At 41.9% G+C, this 16,997-nt stretch overlaps 1 protein-coding gene across 4 annotated transcripts in view; it reads right to left on the bottom strand.

Moving 5' to 3' along the window:
• Positions 1–16,997, bottom strand: part of MED12L (mediator complex subunit 12L) — a 167,352-nt gene that overhangs the window by 5,374 nt on the left and 144,981 nt on the right. For all 4 annotated transcript variants that reach the window (XM_083503743.1, XM_083503744.1, XM_083503745.1 and 1 more), the window contains 6 exons: positions 16,612–16,768; positions 15,411–15,640; positions 12,414–12,503; positions 11,413–11,633; positions 7,085–7,241; positions 5,362–5,433 (listed from right to left, as the gene is read on the bottom strand). In XM_083503743.1, the coding sequence (XP_083359869.1) occupies positions 5,362–5,433; positions 7,085–7,241; positions 11,413–11,633; positions 12,414–12,503; positions 15,411–15,640; positions 16,612–16,768 (927 nt within the window). The remainder of the gene's footprint in view (positions 1–5,361; positions 5,434–7,084; positions 7,242–11,412; positions 11,634–12,413; positions 12,504–15,410; positions 15,641–16,611; positions 16,769–16,997) is intronic.

The raw sequence follows: 16,997 nt of genomic DNA, 5'->3' as shown, positions 1-16,997 counted from the left end.
CGTTGCAAGTAACCTGCCAAATGCTTTAAAAAGAGTTTGGCTTCCCTGACAAATAAATGGAAACTCTGTCTAATGCCTGTTTACCATATGTTATCCCCGTAAGTCTAATATACAGATTTGCTTTATCATTCTTGAGAATTACAGTTTTCTCTGGACATCTTCAGAATTGCATTTTTCATTATTGGGTGCAGATCAGTAGGGAGGCCAGCATGACAACTTAATGGAAAAAAAGTATTTTTACTATTTTACAGCAGGCCAAAAATAAATAAAAAGTGCAAAGAACATTTGTATCTTAAAACTACAACATGTGCCTAATGTGCTCTTTTGGTTTGATTTACTGCCTATGTTTAGGCAGTTGCCATAGATGTGTTAAGTTTTCAGGATGAATAAATTCACGTCCTGAAATTTAAAGTCAGATATTTCAAGGGCTTTGAACTGCCTCCACAAACTCTTTCCAGAGGCTTTTCAAGCAAATGAGTAGGGAGAGTGGGCTCAGTTTTAATGCTTGAACTAATGCTATAAATCAGGGGTTGCCAGGGGGCCCTCTGGTTATTCTTGGACTACATTGCCCATCATGCCTGAACACTGGCCATGTTGGATGATACCAGCTGGAATCCAATCCTATATGTAGGATTAACAACAAAATATCCAACCCCACGTGCCATTTTTCTGCCCAGTTTTTGGGTGCGGTACTTCCTTGTCTCTGGCAACAAGTTAAGTGGCTACTCTACCTGAGGGAACACAGCTCCACTTGGTGGAACTCATATGAGACATTTCATCCCTGTGTCCCAGGTTTTATTGTGATGCTGTACTTGTTAGAATTCCTGCTCTATGACTGTAGTCATAGGATTGTTGTCTTTCACATGACGGTATAAGTTTTGACTCTACAGAGGGGGAAGTGATGGAGACAGGATGTTTGTGTTACTGTGTGGACTATTGTCCTTTGTTTTTTCTCTCTTTGCTGTCTGATGCTAGAGAGAGAGGGAGCCATGTTGCAGTGCTCTGTGTGTGTTTATATGTAAATAAAGTAGATTGGCCAAAATGCTGAGTTGCTGAGGTCTGTCACGCGCAAGTTGCGCAAACTCTGTGGATCCCTAAGTGTGCCAGTGTCGGTTGGCATCAGTCGCTGTGATGTTCGGGCTGAAGAAAGCTTAGGGCATGTGTCTCTGCCAGGGTCCTACTCGAGAGTAGGCCAAACTCCTGACAGTACTGACATTGTCCGGTATCTGCATGCCCCTTTTCCCACCACAGATATGCCAGAGTAAACAAGGGGTCCTTTTCACAGTATAAGCTCCTACAAACAATACACAAGTAAAACTGAAGATAAGGAATTAAGGATTACCAAACGGAACCCCAAATCTTTCAATGTAAGCCAGAACCGTTCCCATAGATAAGCAGGACAGGGAAACCCCTGCATTCCTTAAACTCCAATTTTATATTCAGCAGAAAGTTACCTTCTACACTAATCTATGTAAAAACTGCAGCTCAGCTTTGAATAAAAAATAAAAATGGAAGAGTCCAGAAGTGGGTTGGGTTGTTTAACAAACCTATGTGAGCTAGGTGGGATATTAGAACAGGACAGCCAAGACCTACTCCCAGGAGAGAAGAGAAGGCAGCAAATGGTATCCTAAAGGGCTTCTGGTAGGTCAACGAATACCAAAAAAACCTTTAGATCAGATAGGTCACTCTGCAATTTTGCTTATTTGCCTTACCTCGGCTATCATTACATTTAACCAACTGCAATTGATAAGGTCATTTTGGCATCGGAAATACTTTAACCATGTAAAAAATAATAATAATCTAATGGTTAATAACTTGTTCCAAAATTATACATTAAAATATGTACACTTCTGTTGGGAAAGCAGGACATAGAGGAGCAGATGAAATGGTTACAGATGCCCAAACCTACCTACTTAAATTGGATTAGTGCTTTATAGCTTTGTAAAACAGATTGATAGAACAATCAAAACAAAGCTATCAAACAGACAACAGAAAAACACCTACAAAGAAAGATGCCAATGAGAACATAATTTATCCTTTCAATACAGACAAATAATGCTGTCTCTGAAATAGTGCAGTGACCGTGGGCATGGAGGCAGAGAAAGGTGGGGCCTCTAGTCTTAAATTCAGCAAAGGGTCTTCTCTACTACAGTCATACCTCGAGTTGCGTTTGCTTCATATTGCATTTTTTCTGGTTACGAACGCAGCAAACCCAGAAGTGTATACTTCCCGCTTCGCGCATGGGCAGGAGCGCTCTATCTCGTCACGCGCAGAAGCGGCGCTCTACTTACAGACTTTTCGGGGTGCGGACGGCACCCCAGAACAGATCGTGTCCATAAGTAGAGGTACCACTGTATTTAATTTAGCTCTGTTTGCACAAGCTTGGTTCTTGTTTCCCAACTGGTGATGCAATTCTATGTGCTTGAAAGAATATATTATCCTCAGGAGGAAACTAAACCAATATAACAACTAATTGAAAAGTTCCAGTTGAGCCTCCTTTGCTTCTGCTGTAGGTTTAGGAGCACAAAGCTGCAAAACTTTGAAGGTTCGAGGACTCTTGCCTCGTAGAGGGATTTCATTCTGTGCAGTATTTATCACATAGGATTATCCGAAGTTAGTTTAAATAATACTTTAAACTGGTCTAGTGATGGAAACGTGCAAGCAATTAGTGTTGGCAGGCATTTAGTGAGTCTGGACAAGGCAAAGAGCAAAATAATGCTGTGACAGCTGGCATTCACACTAGTAGGATGAGGATGATAGATGTTGTGTGTGCCTGAGCAGGATGAATCTTCCTTTGTGCTCTGGAAGCACATGTGATATCTCATAACTCAATGTGAAATTTAGAAGCTCTCCGCTACTGATGAAATGGCACGGAAAATCTGTCACCCTGAATATATATTCAGTAGATAGAAGATGTGAAAATTCAGAATTCAGAGGAGATTTGGGAGAGGACCTCTGACCACTGGGCCACTACACTGGGCCCCACCACCTATAGGAATCCAGCAAGCTACCGTGCAAAGCCTCCAAAAAGCATGAGCAAACTTTAGGCAATTGAAAGGGGATGACAGTTTCCCAATAAACCACTTATACTGTACTGGATATACTGCTTTTTGTAAAAGTAAAAATAAAAATAATAGCTAGGGCCCAGAATGCTCCCTATTCCTCAACCTCTAGGATTTTTACCTCCAGTTAGACCAGAGAAAGCTGCTGATACTGTTCTCCACTTCTTCCTTCCAGATGCCTGTATTCCTGTTTTTTCTAATTACCTGTTGCTGGGTTTGAGAACTTGCTAATGAGCCATGTCAGTAATTTCCCAGACAATTGTTTTGAAGGTTTCCTTCTCTCCCCACCCTGGGTTTGTCCTGGGACTTATCACTTCTTCCTGGACAGATCTGTGAGTGTTCCAGAGTGTCTAATTTATTCTAGCCAGCTCCTCCTCATACTTTGTGAACGTTCAAGTTTGCATTATATGACAGTGCTTGGAATTTATTATGCTCTTTTTTAATACACGGAATTCAGGGCTGTGGCAGTTATTTCGCTCTCCAGTCTAAACCGCTAGTCTTTATGAGTAGTGGTTGCAACATTTAACCGGAGATTTACTTTTCTGTTGTTCCTCAGCATTCACAACTGTTTACAGATGTGTACATACAGTAAAAATAATTGAAAATTCTTACAGACGATGTGTACATGAGATAGCTTGGGACTAGTTTACTTGAGGAATTGCCTTGTGCCCTTTGTGGCAACCTGACCACTTCCATCTACAGAACTGCTGCTAAATGTGGGCAAGGGCTTGAGTTTTCAGTATGGCGGCACTGGAATTCCCTATTTATTAACTTTAGGCAGGAGCCCTCACTGCTTTAGATGCCTGTTTCAGCAAGCCAATCTGGACATGTAAACAAGTTATGCATATCTGTTGTCTTTCTTTTTTTTAAATGTAGAGCGATACTCATTTTAAATTGCTCTGTGTACATTGCTTAGAGATTCTTTGATTAAGTTGTTTATAGTTTCTTCTAATTAAAAATAAGTAAATTCTCCTGTTCACCAGCTTCATTTTCCTTCATGTTCTACTTCAATCCACAGAATCACTACAATTCAGTTTCGTGTAAGTTTTTTTTGTCGCAATACTAACTAGCTGTTTTCCATTAAACTTGGGACTGTACACAGTCACTATGCAACACAATGTTAATAATAACGTACTCATAAAACTGTTTTGATAGTCTTGAAGGACTGGAAGTTACCAAATACATCATATGCAATTAGACTGTTAGGTAATCTCTGTGTTATGCTAACGTTGGGAAATGTCCTGTGATTATACTGAGGCAGTCCTTGCATATTTAAAAACTTGCAACGTATCTTTTACTGAAGTGCCTATACCGACTGGTACTAATTAAGATGAGAAACATGTTCAACAGATTGCAAATCTAATTTCTTTGTACTATCACAGGTAATCTGATTTTAAACAGCCTAGTTAAGCCAGGTAAAAGCTGTAGCAGAGTTCACAGCTATACTATCCACCAGAGGGAGTCTTTATGCAAGTATTACACAAAACAGGCTAGTAGTATTAGAAAGCCTTTGCTTTGTACTGTAAGGCAGAGGTTTTCAACATTTTTGAGTCCATGGCTCCCTTGACCAACTACATTCTTTCTGCGGCACCCCTGTGCAGCTCAGGAGCCCAGTTATGTCACCCCTTGCCTGCGGAGCTGGCAGCCTCTCCCTCTTTTTCAAACACCCTCCCTTGTGGAGGGTTCCCTCAGCCTCCTCTTCTCTCCCCTCTCCTTGGGAGTCCTCCAGGCAGCTCCTGCTACTCTCCCTGGTCTCTGAGCTGAACACTCCCCCCCACACACACACAAAGAGAGGTGCTGCGCAGCTTGTAGCCAGGGCTGCTGCAACAAACAGCGGTGCAAGCCTTTGGGAGGCAGAGACTTGAGTGGGCATCAGAGGAGGGAGGGAAGGAAAGAGGGACAGAGGCCAGTGTTGCCCACGGCACCCCTGACCATCAATCAATGCACACCAGGGTGTTGAAGAATCATGCACCCTAAAGCTAGGTGCATACTATTGAAAACAGTTGTCTTGCTACTTATACTAATGCTATATTAATAAATATAAATTCCACAATTTCCACTAGGTGATTCACTCTGCCTTCCTGCAAACCAGAGATGGAAATTCAAGGTCATCATACCTGATCATTTTTGATACTTACTGAGCACAACTTCCCTTATCAACCCTGCACTTGCTCTCCAAGAACCCAGAAATAGATGGTAGGGATAAGGAAAGCTACTTAGCTACATCACCCTGTTTTCCCATGTTGTTCAACAGTACAGAGCTCCCAGAACAAAGCCTATTATTAACACGTCCACTTACCAAAGGTTGCTGAGGGTGCATTGCTTGGAGACTAAGCACCTGCTGCTGTCCCTGCTGCTGCTGCTGCTGCAACTGCAAAAATATGGCCAATGTGAGTATAATACTACCTATGATGCTGTCATAGAAAGACAATAACAAAGTTGCCTTTAAGAACAAAGGGATGTTGCTTTCAATAGAAGAAGAAGAAGAAGAAGAAGAAGAAGAAGAAGAAGAAGAAGAAGAAGAAGAAGAATAGTAGAAGTAGTAGTAGTAGTAGTAGTTTGGATTTGATATCCCGCTTTATCACTACCCGAAGGAGTCTCAAAGCGGCTAACATTCTCCTTTCCCTTCCTCCCCCACAACAAACACTCTGTGAGGTGAGTGGGGCTGAGAGACTTCAGAGAAGTGTGACTGGCCCAAGGTCACCCAGCAGCTGCATGTGGAGGAGCGGGGAATCGAACCCGGTTCACCAGATTACGAGTCCACTGCTCTTAACCACTACACCACACTAAGCTGTGTTCATGAACTGTGATAAGATATTTTAAGGTTCCCTTCACCAACTGCATGTTATACTTTGAATTTCTAAAACCTAGTGCAACTAGACAAACTTTCAAAACCATTTACTCCCAGCAGATAAATATTTAATGCTTCCTTAACTACAGCCCTTGTCCTGTTATTTTAATTCAACTATATACATGTTTTCACAACACTCACTTTTATAGAAAATTGCTGAAGCCCTTTGGAAAAGGTCAGCTACACATCTAGCAACAATTTAAACAAAATCATTTTTTGGGAATAGGGGTGAGACTTGAGCTTACTTATTATTTTGACCCTTCTTTTCTATCTAAGAGGCTTATAAAATTAAGAGCAGTAAAACGTAAATTTGAGAGAAGAAGACAGGTCCTAAGAAAGCAATGCAGACACACAAATATGAATAGGTGCGTAGCTAAATACAGTCATACCATGGAAGTCGAACAGAATCCATTCCGGAAGTCTGTTCAACTTCCAAAACATTTGGAAACCAAAGAGCGGCTTCTGATTGGCTGCAGGAAGCTCTTGCAGCCAATCAGAAGCCACGGAAGCCCCATCGAATGTTCAGCTTGCAAAAATAGTTCGCAAACCGGAATAGTCACTTCCGGGTTTGCGGCGTTCAGAAGCCAAAATGTTTGGGAACTAAGCTGTTCAAAAACCAAGGTACGACTGTAGTCTAGTGCATGGGCTTTGTATGCATAAAGTGTTGGATCCAGTCCTTGGCATTTCTACATAAATAATTTCAGGAAGAACAACTAAGGAAGGCTTCTGTCTGAGACTTCTGGAAAGCCACTAGCATTCAGACTACACAATTCGGGGCTGGATAGGACTAACGCCGTGGTTACATTCACACATCACAGTGAACCATGGCTTATGAATTACCAGGAATGAGCAGAGCACTCTCGTTTTGCTCCTTCCTTACTCGTGAGCAGGAGCAACAAACCTCGGCTTAGTGTTTTGTCTGAACTGGGCATCACAGTTTCCTTCACTTAAGCTACAGGAAGTCAGGAACAAAATGTGGCTTCAGGTGGCAGTTTGTCTTGAGTGAAACAAAGGCGTAACACCAAGGAAAGTGATTTGTGTGTTCACAATAAGCTGTTAACTAGGGCATACTATGATGTGTGGATACATCCAGTATCTTAGTGCTTAAAATTTCATGGACTAGTGCCCCCCGCATAAACACACAGTGACACAAAGGCGACAATTTTCAAACCTGAAGGAGTCTCTGTTGTCGAATTTGTTGTTGTCTCTGTCTCATCTGTTCCTGAGGCATCTGAACTGAGTTAAGGTTTGGGTGGGAAGCTGTGGCTGGCATGGCATCGAGTGGCCCTCCAACCAAGGGATTCTGCTGCAAAGGCTGATGACTCAATCTGAGCAAAAAGAATTGACCGCACATCATTTACAGTTGTGAAAATAAAATGAGAGCCTGCCAGTTTTAATTTTCTAGACTTGCACGTTAAATTGAAACTCCAGCAGGGTATCAGCAGCCAAATGAAATATGACTGAAGGTTGCTGAAAGTAATAAAGATAGATAAAATGAAGAAAAATGCAAAATAAAGCTTCTCATCTAAGCCAAAATATATAAGCATCTTATTAACATTTTGATTTTTATATTCTTATCTACTGCAATCTTTACTGATTTTTTAAATAGTTCTAATTATTGAAAAACTATACACTAGAAACAGTCACAATGTGAACTTTCAGAAATGGAATGAAATCCAAATAATGTTGTCTTTTATCTAAACTAAAAAGTCAGAAAAGCTGCAGCCTTTCTTCATAGGGGAGCATTTTGGTTGCCCTTTTCTGAACCTCTTCCAACTCTGCAATATCCCTTTTTTAGGTAAAGATTAGGACTCAATTTAACCTGCTGACACTCACCAAACTGAGAGGGGTACCTAACGCAGCACAAGACAGAATCATGATTCAATAGGACCTTAACAAATAGGAAAACTGGACCAAAACTAAAAACATGGATTCCAATAGGGACAAATGTAAGGTTCTATATGCAGGCAGGAAGAACCAGCTGCAGAAACATAAGTTGGGATACACTTGGCTTGCCCGTAGAGCATGTGAAAAGGATCTGTGGGTCTCAGCAGACCAGAAGTTTAACATGAGTCAACAGTGTGATGCAGCGGCAAAAAAAGTGAATGCTATTCTAGGATGCATCAACAGAAGTATAGTGTCCAGAATGAGGGAAGTCACAGTACTGCTTCATTCTGCATTAGTCAGACCACACCTGGAATACCATGTCCAGTTCTGGGCACCACAATTTAAGAAGGATGCTGACAGGGTGGAACGTGTGCAGAGGAGGGCAACAAGGATTATCATGGGTCTGGAAACCAAGCCTTATGAGGAACAGTTGAAGGAGTTGGGTGTATTTAACCTGGATAAGAGGAACCTGAGGGGAGAGCCAAACATCTAAAGGGCTCTCACATGGAAGTTAGAGCAAGCTTCTTTTGTCCCGCTCCAGATGGTAGACCTGAACCAATGGATTCAAGTTACTGGAAAAACCACCTAAACATCAGGAAGATCTTTCTGAAAGTAAGGTTTGACTGTGGAACAGACTCCCTCAGAAGGTGGTGGACTCTCCTTTATTGTAGGTTTTTAAACAGAGGTGGGGTGACCATTTGCCATGGATGCTTTAATTGAGATTCCTGCATAGCTAGGGGTTGGGACTAGACCTCAGGGTCCCTTCCAACTCTACAATTCTATGATTCTATATAGCAGGGGGATTACACAGAATCAAGAGACTGCATGAGACTTCATCAGTCTGCAATGACAAGGGTGTGCTAGATTAAAAACTGATGCTTTTAATCTCTGGATTATATTGCTGTGTGAAGAACTGCTGCATCTCCACCAAGACGTTGCAAAATGCTTTGATCATATACCTCTGTGGAAATGCAATCAGGGTTGAGCAAATGCAGAGATACAAAATAGGCACATTAGGGATTTACTTTCAATTTAAATGCTATTATACTTAAATGCAATTATAAGCTTTGCAGGATAGAATTTGCGAATGAAAATCTTTTCAAGATTGCGTGTACATTTTGCAACTGCCTGGATAAATTAATATTTATTGAATATGTGTAGAAGCAATTAAAGAATGGAACGCTAAGTGAAGGATGTGCAATGTTTGCTTTAAAAAGGTAAAGGTAAAGGACCCCTGACAGTTAAGTCCAGTTGCGAACGACTCTGGAGTTGTGGCGCTCATCTCGCTTTACTGGCCGAGGGAAATGGCGTTTGTCCGCAGGCAGTTTTTCCGGGTCATGTGGCCAGCATGACTAAACCGCTTCTGGCGAACCAGAGCAGTGCACGGAAACACCGTTTACCTTCCCACCAGAGTGGTACCTATTTAACTACTTGCACTTTGACATGCTTTCAAACTGCTAGGTTGGCAGGAGCTGGGACCGAACAACAGGAGCTCACCCCGTCGCAGGGATTCGAACTGCTGACCTTCTGATCGGCAAGCCCTAGTCTCAGTGGTTTAGAAGGCAATGGTTTGATTTGATAAAATAGGGTTATTGGGTTTGTTTGTTTTTTAAAAAGGAATGCCAAGTTGAAAATGGCAATGACATTGCAAGATCTTACTGCTGTCTATCGATCAGAAGGTTAAAGTAATTTTCGAAGAAATCACAGAAAAATAACCGGACAAAACTGTTATTTGCTGCAACTGAGATACAGCAGATTATGATTAACTGTTAACAATACAGACCATCTTTTCTATAACATGCCGTCATCCCAAATCATGTAGGAGCTACATATACACTAAAGCTCTGGTTGCAGTCTTCCCTTCAGTAGTGGCCAGTTACACACCATGGCTGTCCCAGCTTCCCAACACAGTGAGTCACTGGCAATCACTGAGAGGTAGAGGGGAGGGGAAGGAAAAGGAGCTGGGCCCAGTGCAGCACATCACAGCAAGAGTGACAGTTTGGCTCCACTACCATGTGCCACACAGGGTCAAGCTCCCTGCACCTCGTGTCTCCCCTCACCCTCTGAGTCAGCCCAGCAATCTGCTGTGCTGGTCAGCCAGGAGAGTAAAGTACCCCCCCTTTGCCACCTCACCAGCCACTACTGCTCCTCCTACTGCTGAATTCCTCATGGTAAGAGAGTATATTAGTGTTTTGAAAAAGGACTCCATGAATGCTTTGATAGAAGTCCAGGTATAGGTGAAAAACTGAAAGCGTTTGCAAGCTTTATGTATGTAGACTGAGGTCTAGTATTCAGCCACAATGGGAGTCTTGAACTGCGGCAATTAAGATGGCTAATCAACATTGAAATCCATAGAATTTTTCAGTTCTTGAGTAATATCAACATGCAATTATATCACTTATCCATCTTGAGATTAATAATCAGAGGAGGAAAAGTCAACCATTATCCCACGATTTCCATCCTTGCAAGAATGCAGGGAATTATGTCATCATCGCTCACTAGTAATCCATTGGCTTAGTCTTGGCATTTTATACTTTCCTAAGAAACAAGACTACTTTCTTCTTCAACAACAACAAAATGAAACATCTGTAGCATAAAGAAAGCCAAAAGTGTCCCCACAGCTGGCCCCATAGCCTCAGGGATGCTTTCAAGGAAGCACTGGAAGTTTGCACAAAGACTTTTAATAGCTATTACGGTTTTGGAAAAATGCTCTGTCGAGCTCTGCATTTTGAAACATTTTATTACAAAGGTCACTAATATGTATTCTAACTCTCTTTATAGGAACCAAAGGGTAATTCTAAGGGATAATTTATTTAACCAATTTTATTAGCTGAAGTTCTGACATATAAAAAGAACAACCAATCATCTCCAACATACCCACAAATGTGTTAGAAATTGCACCACAGAAGGTTTTAGTAAATTTATTCAAATCTACCCAAGTAGTAGTAATAGTAGTAGTAGTAGTAAAAATTATTATTATTTATTTATACCCTGCCCATCTGGCTGGGTTTCCCCAGTCACTCTGGACAGCTCCCAACAGAATATATAAAAAAGTGACACAACATTAAAAGCTTCCCTAAACAGGGCTGCCTTCAGATGTCTTCTAAAAGTCAGTTGTTTATTTCCTTGACATCTGATGGGAGGGTGTTCCAGAGGGCAGGCGCCACTACCAAGAAGGCCCTCTGACTGGCTTCCTGTAGCTTTACTTCTCGCAGTACAAATCTGAGGCCCAAGCTTTAAGGATTTGTAGGGATTTTCAGTGGGTGGGAATTTTCAAAGGCATTCACCAGAGGCCTAATCCCACGCAGCATGAGAATGAAAAGTAAAGGAGCTACGCAACATGTTGCAAATAGTAAAGATGGGCAAGAGGCAAGAAGCAGCAAGATCTACCGAAATCTCAGCTGGGGCTATATACTAATTATTTGGAACCAATCAGGCTCTGGGTGATTTGTCACCCAGCATCAGAGGTTAGGCAAAATCCACAGCTTGTCTGCCCTTACAGATTGGTCAACTGCATATACCTTCTTTCAGCATTTCTCAGACCTATTTTCAAAACTCTCTTTCCAAAGGTTATATACATCAAGATATCAAAGGTCCTGATAAACATCTTACCGCTGGTTGCCTGTTAGAGGCTGAGGATAGGCAGCTGCTTGCTGATGAATGTACCCACTCGGCTGTTGTTGTGTCTGCCGTAGCCTTTCCATCAGAGCAGGGTTCAAATGAGCTGCTTGATAGGCCCTGGAGTTGTAGGTAGGCGAAAGAACGATGCCTCCGGCCTGCTGTGATTGCAATGGCATCTGAGTGCTATACATTGTGTAGCCATGAGGAATAGTCTGCACAAAGAAACAGTCCAAGGCACAAGTTGCTTTGATTTCGATGCTTCTAAAGGAAGCTTGCCATTATTATGATTGTTTATTTATTTTTTAAAACAAACAAGCAAGCAGCACACCAGGATGACAAGGAATGTATACTGTGCTGTTACTTGAAATAGCAACCAGACACTTAAAAAAAATCCCCATAGTTTAATTATGCTTATTTTCAATTTGCTAGGCTCAAATGGCAGCCATACATGCTTGCAGGTTTCGTATTATTCTACCTTTTCAGCACAGCAAAGGCTGGGCAATATACGATAAATGAAACCTCCAAACTGCTGCTTTTATGCAGGGTGGTTTCCACACAGAGGATGGACTGGCATGATTGTGGCAGCACCAGTCCAGCTGCTTCACTTCTGCACAAATCACAACTTTTGTGTAAAAGCATAAATTCACGCAAATAATGTCTCCTGGTCACAAGGACATGGAGGTAAGGACACGAGTTTCCAATCTTCTTGCATGCAAAATGCCATCAGTGCTAGCCCATATTTACTAAACTTTACTAAACAGTGTTTGTTGTACTCAGAGTAGACCCCTCAAAAAACCTGCAGGGTCGTATGCAACCAAGTTCTACTCAAGAGTTGACCCACACTGAAATTAGTAGAGCTAGTTTAGTCATGCCCATAAATTTCAATGGGTCTACTCTGAGTACAATGAACACTGAACACGACTGGATCTCAATGTAAGGCATAGGCAAGGCCTTAGCACATCCTTTCCCTACACAGACCAATTCTTATTTACCTGTGTCTGTTGTATCCCTGGATATTGCGGAAGCTGAGAAGCTGGCCGGATTTGTTGAGCAAAAAGAGCAGCCTGGTCGATAGTTGGACCCTGCAAAAAAAATAAAAATTACAAATTAAAAAAATATATTACTTATTGTAAATTTAAAGATTACATGTTTAGGGACACCAGTGCGAACAGTTCAGGCATTCAAGGCATTTTAAAATACAACCTAAGAACAGACGTTGGTATGTTTCCAATATTTTTCTTTCTGAAGGTAAGTGATGCCGAGTTATACATTATGTACATAGCTGAATTTCTTAACTGCATTTTTTTTAAAAAAAGGAATTGGATGTCCCATTGACCTTTTCTTCTTTCAACCCAGTTACTGAGGTGCTTTCATGCTTTCCTCCTGGAACATTTCCCTGGAGTGTTTAATCTTGGCAAAACAGCTATTCAGCGCACCAATGCAGAGCTGAAGGTGGTTTGTTTACAGACACTGGCCTGGTTGAATGACTTTGGGCAAGGCTGGGGTGAGGTGGGTCCCAACAGACTTGTGCAGTGGAGAAGAAGCCTGCGAGTCCTAGCCCTGCTGACTCTTCCAAACATATTCCATCAGGAAGCAGGAAGAAGCAGGGAGTCTTCAGAGGACGAGAGCAGTCCCTATGGAGCTCTGAAGGAATGACACAAGTGAGATGCAACACAAAAACACACATCAGCAGCGCGGAGAGAACTGGCTGAGGAAACACGCTGCTGAGCCTTCGGTCGTTTTTATTTGATTTGACCTGGGGATTAATCATTTGAAGCTGAGGTGGTGATTTTAGGAAAGTGTGTGAGAGAAAAGACAAAAGATACTGTGAGGGCAAGTCTAAAAGATCTCAGGAACAAATGAGAGCAATATTAAGGGAGTCCCACTCCACCTTGAAATCCTGAGTAACAAACCCTAAATAGTTTAGATTAAGAGGAATATCTGGCAAGAAAAACTGACACCAGTGGCAGGCGCATTTTGAAAACACACAAGAGACAGTGAGAACAGAGGAGCAGTGCCACCTAGTGGCAGGAGGGGAAATAACTTCATGTGGGTTTGGATTTTTATGTTCACATCTTCCCTCTGTGGATTTGTGGGCCATGTACCATTAGCTGCAAGAGTTTGGCTTCTTTGCCGTGGTATTTTTTTGAATTACATCAACTTACTAACTTGGAGCCAGAAGATTTGGTGTTACTGGAGTGGACTGTCCAAGAACACAGATGCAAGCAGGGAGAAGATCCCAGGGAGAAGATCGCCTAGTGCAAGACATGAACCCCTGGACACGAGTAGGACTGTCAGGAGCCATGCTGAGCCTCTGGAGCTACAAAACTGATTCCATGCCCTCACCATGGACACTGATTCTGAGCCAGAGGAGCAACTACAGCGGTTGCAGACCTCAGAACTCTCCAAGGTGGCGGTGGAAGGCACAGTGTACAGAACAATTCCTTCCACTCTCCAGAGAGGGAAGAGACATGTGGTTGTGGAAAGTGACTTCCTACAGGGAGGAAGTGATCAATAAAGTGAGCGTACAGGGAGCCTTGGGCAGAAGTGGTCATGGCCTCTTGGCTTTCATTATACCCAGGCAAGGGAATGCTGAGTATAGTTGGGCGCTCTAGACTTGAATTAGGTTGATTTCAAAAAGCTTAAGGAACTACTGGGTGAAGGAAGACCCATAGTCAGGAATACTGAAAGAAAAAGGAGTTCAAGGTGGATGGGAATTTATTAAGAGGAGAAATATTGAAGGCACAGATGCAGGCAATTCCAACGAGTGAGAAAAGTGGGAGGTATCTAAAGAAACCAGTGTGCCTGCAGATAACAGGAGAACTGAGATGTAAGAAAGGTATGTATAAGAAATGGAAGAAAAGGGAAATCATGAAGGAAGAGTATTCACAAGTTGCAAGGGGAAGGTCAGGCGGGCCAAAGCTCAGAATGAACTCGTGATTGCAATAGAAGTCAGAGATAAGTTTTGGAAAAGGTTTCTTTGGCTATGTTCAAACAAGAGGAAGAACAAGCAATTAGTAGGTTCCTTGCATGGAGAAGACAGAGAAATGCTGTTGGGTAACAGAGAGAAGGCGGAACAGCTCAACACCTGCTTTGCCTTTGCCTAAAAGGAAAGCAGTGCCCAAACTGGCTATAGCACAATAAACAAAAGAATGGACCCGATTCAATGGATTTAAGTTACAAGGAAGGAGGTTCCAATTAAACATCAGGAAGGAATTTCTGACAGTAAGAGCTGCTAGACAGTGAAACTGACTCCCTTGGAAGGAGGTGGTCTTGCCTTCATTGGAGATTTTTAAGCAGAGGTTGGCTGGTCATCTGCCATCGATGTTTTAGTTGAAAGGTCTATATAGCAGGGAACTGGACTACATGGCCCCTGGGGTCCCTTCCTACTCTAAAATTCTAAGATTCTATAAAAATTAATCCACACATTTTATAAACAAAAAAGAAATGTGACGCAATGCCCAGCAGACAAATATGTTGTGTGTCATTAGGAAAGGGGACTTAGACATTGATGTATGTGGTCTCATAAGCAAACACAAAACCCACAGTCAGGCACAAAGTATATAAATAAACAAATAAGACTACCTTAGCAAAAAAACAGATTGCAGCAGTGTTTTCAAACATTTGGAATGAGAGTCCTTTCTAAGGGGCTCTTAATCTACCTTCCAGCGAGCGGCAAACTTGCATAGCAGGCAGAGCAGAAACTCCTTTCTAATATGCCAGTTTTTTGGGGGGGGTACAGTTGCAGGGAGAATTGCAGGGAATATATTGCTTGGGGAATGAAATAGGCACCCCAATCCACAGAGTGAAATGTTACAGCTCACACTACCACCTCAGGATTCTACAGTTTTGTTGCATGTTGTGCATGAAGCCTAACTTGGGTTCTGGGTATGGTTTTATGTGCCTACAATCCTAAATCAAGTAGAGGCTCGGCTGGATCAGCGCATTCCTAAAATGTAAGACGAAGAAAGCAGCTGTTGAGGCCTTGCCTGGGCTTGCTGCCTTAGAAGCCGCTGCTGCTGTTGCTGCTGCTGCTGTTGTTGCTGCTGCTGCTGAAGTAGCTTCATCTGGAGCAGTTGCTGCTGCTGCTGCTGTGAAGCAATTGCGTGAATTGATGGTGGCTGCATCATGGTACCAGAACGCCTCTGCAGCATGTTAGACAGCACTTGTTTTGTGTTGCTTGGGACAAAGGAGTTGGGAGGGTCCAATCTGGAGCCACCTGTGAATGCAATGGGATAGATGATAGATAGACAGACAGACAGACAGACAGAGGGTAGATCAACACACAGGAAGAAAACGCTATAAATAAGTCAGTAATTAAATCGTTATAACAAAAAGGAAAAAACACTATGTAAAAATCACATTAAAAATTTCTTTGCTCTGTGGGGCCATCTGGTGTTACATGTTTATAATGAATTCAAAACATGTAGCTGAGTCCATAGATAGATAGATAGATAGATAGATAGATAGATAGATAGATATGAGGTGGGGGTTGTTTGCAATCCTAATGACTATATAATGCATAATAATATTTTTTTTTCTTGTGTACTTTGCCAAAGTGCAGAAATACGTAGCCTTTAAAACCTAGGTTTCACTTTGCTTCCCCTTAGAGTATGTGAAACAAGATTTGTAAACAACAACAACAAAATTCCCATTCTCCCATTCCCACCACCCATTCTCCCATTCCCAAAATTCCCAAATTCCCAAAATCCCAAAATTCTCCCATTCCCACCACCCTTCTGAGTAACACCCCTCCCCACCTTCCCACTATATAGAAGGATCTGGCAACTTCTGTTTCAGTGTATCTGAAGAAGTGTGCATGCACACGAAAGCTCATACCAAGAACTAACTTAGTTGGTCTTTAAGGTGCTACTGGAAGGAATTTTTTTTATTTTAACAACAACAAAAATTACTGTTGTTATCCAAAAGACACACTAGAGAGTAAAATGACTTTTAACTACTAATTCTATAGCATCCAAATGCTTAGAGCTCCGTCATCCTACCAAGCCATTTAAACCTTGCTTGCAATGGAAGGTGAGCTTTTTTAAATATCAAAGTAAAAACAAAACAAAACTGAAGTTGAGCAGCTTTTAACCATAATTAACAACAGTTAACTGTTGTTTTCTGTTTCTTTCTGCCTTTTGCATAACTATGACTGCCTTCTGAAGATAGCAGAATTGGGAGACCTACCTGGTGGAAGAGGCTGGTTCTGGACAAAGAAAGCAGCTTGCTGGGGCTGCCCCATAACATTATAGCCCCACAAAGCAGACTGGGGGTGGTGCATCATTTGAGATGGAAGTGGTGAATAGTTGGGAGGGACTCTATATACATTGTTCTGAGGGTAATCCTTAAGCAAAACACGAAAAGTTAAACGTTATTTGCATCCATACCGTATTAATTCATAAACAATGCCAATTTTCCTACTGAACTATTAAAGAATTTATGACAAGTCCTTTTGTGGTTTACAATACAAAACCGATTCAGTCATAGACCCGGCAGAGATAAACTAAATATGACATCTTCTTGGCTGTCCGACAGTGCTTCATTTTATACTTTTTCTGCATGCTATACAACAT

The sequence above is a fragment of the Podarcis liolepis genome (genome assembly GCF_965112155.1).
Source record: "Podarcis liolepis genome assembly, chromosome: 5".
Classification (NCBI taxonomy): domain Eukaryota; kingdom Metazoa; phylum Chordata; class Lepidosauria; order Squamata; family Lacertidae; genus Podarcis; species Podarcis liolepis.
The sequence above is the reverse complement of the archived record's forward strand: the minus strand, read 5'-3'. Positions and strand labels throughout refer to the sequence as shown.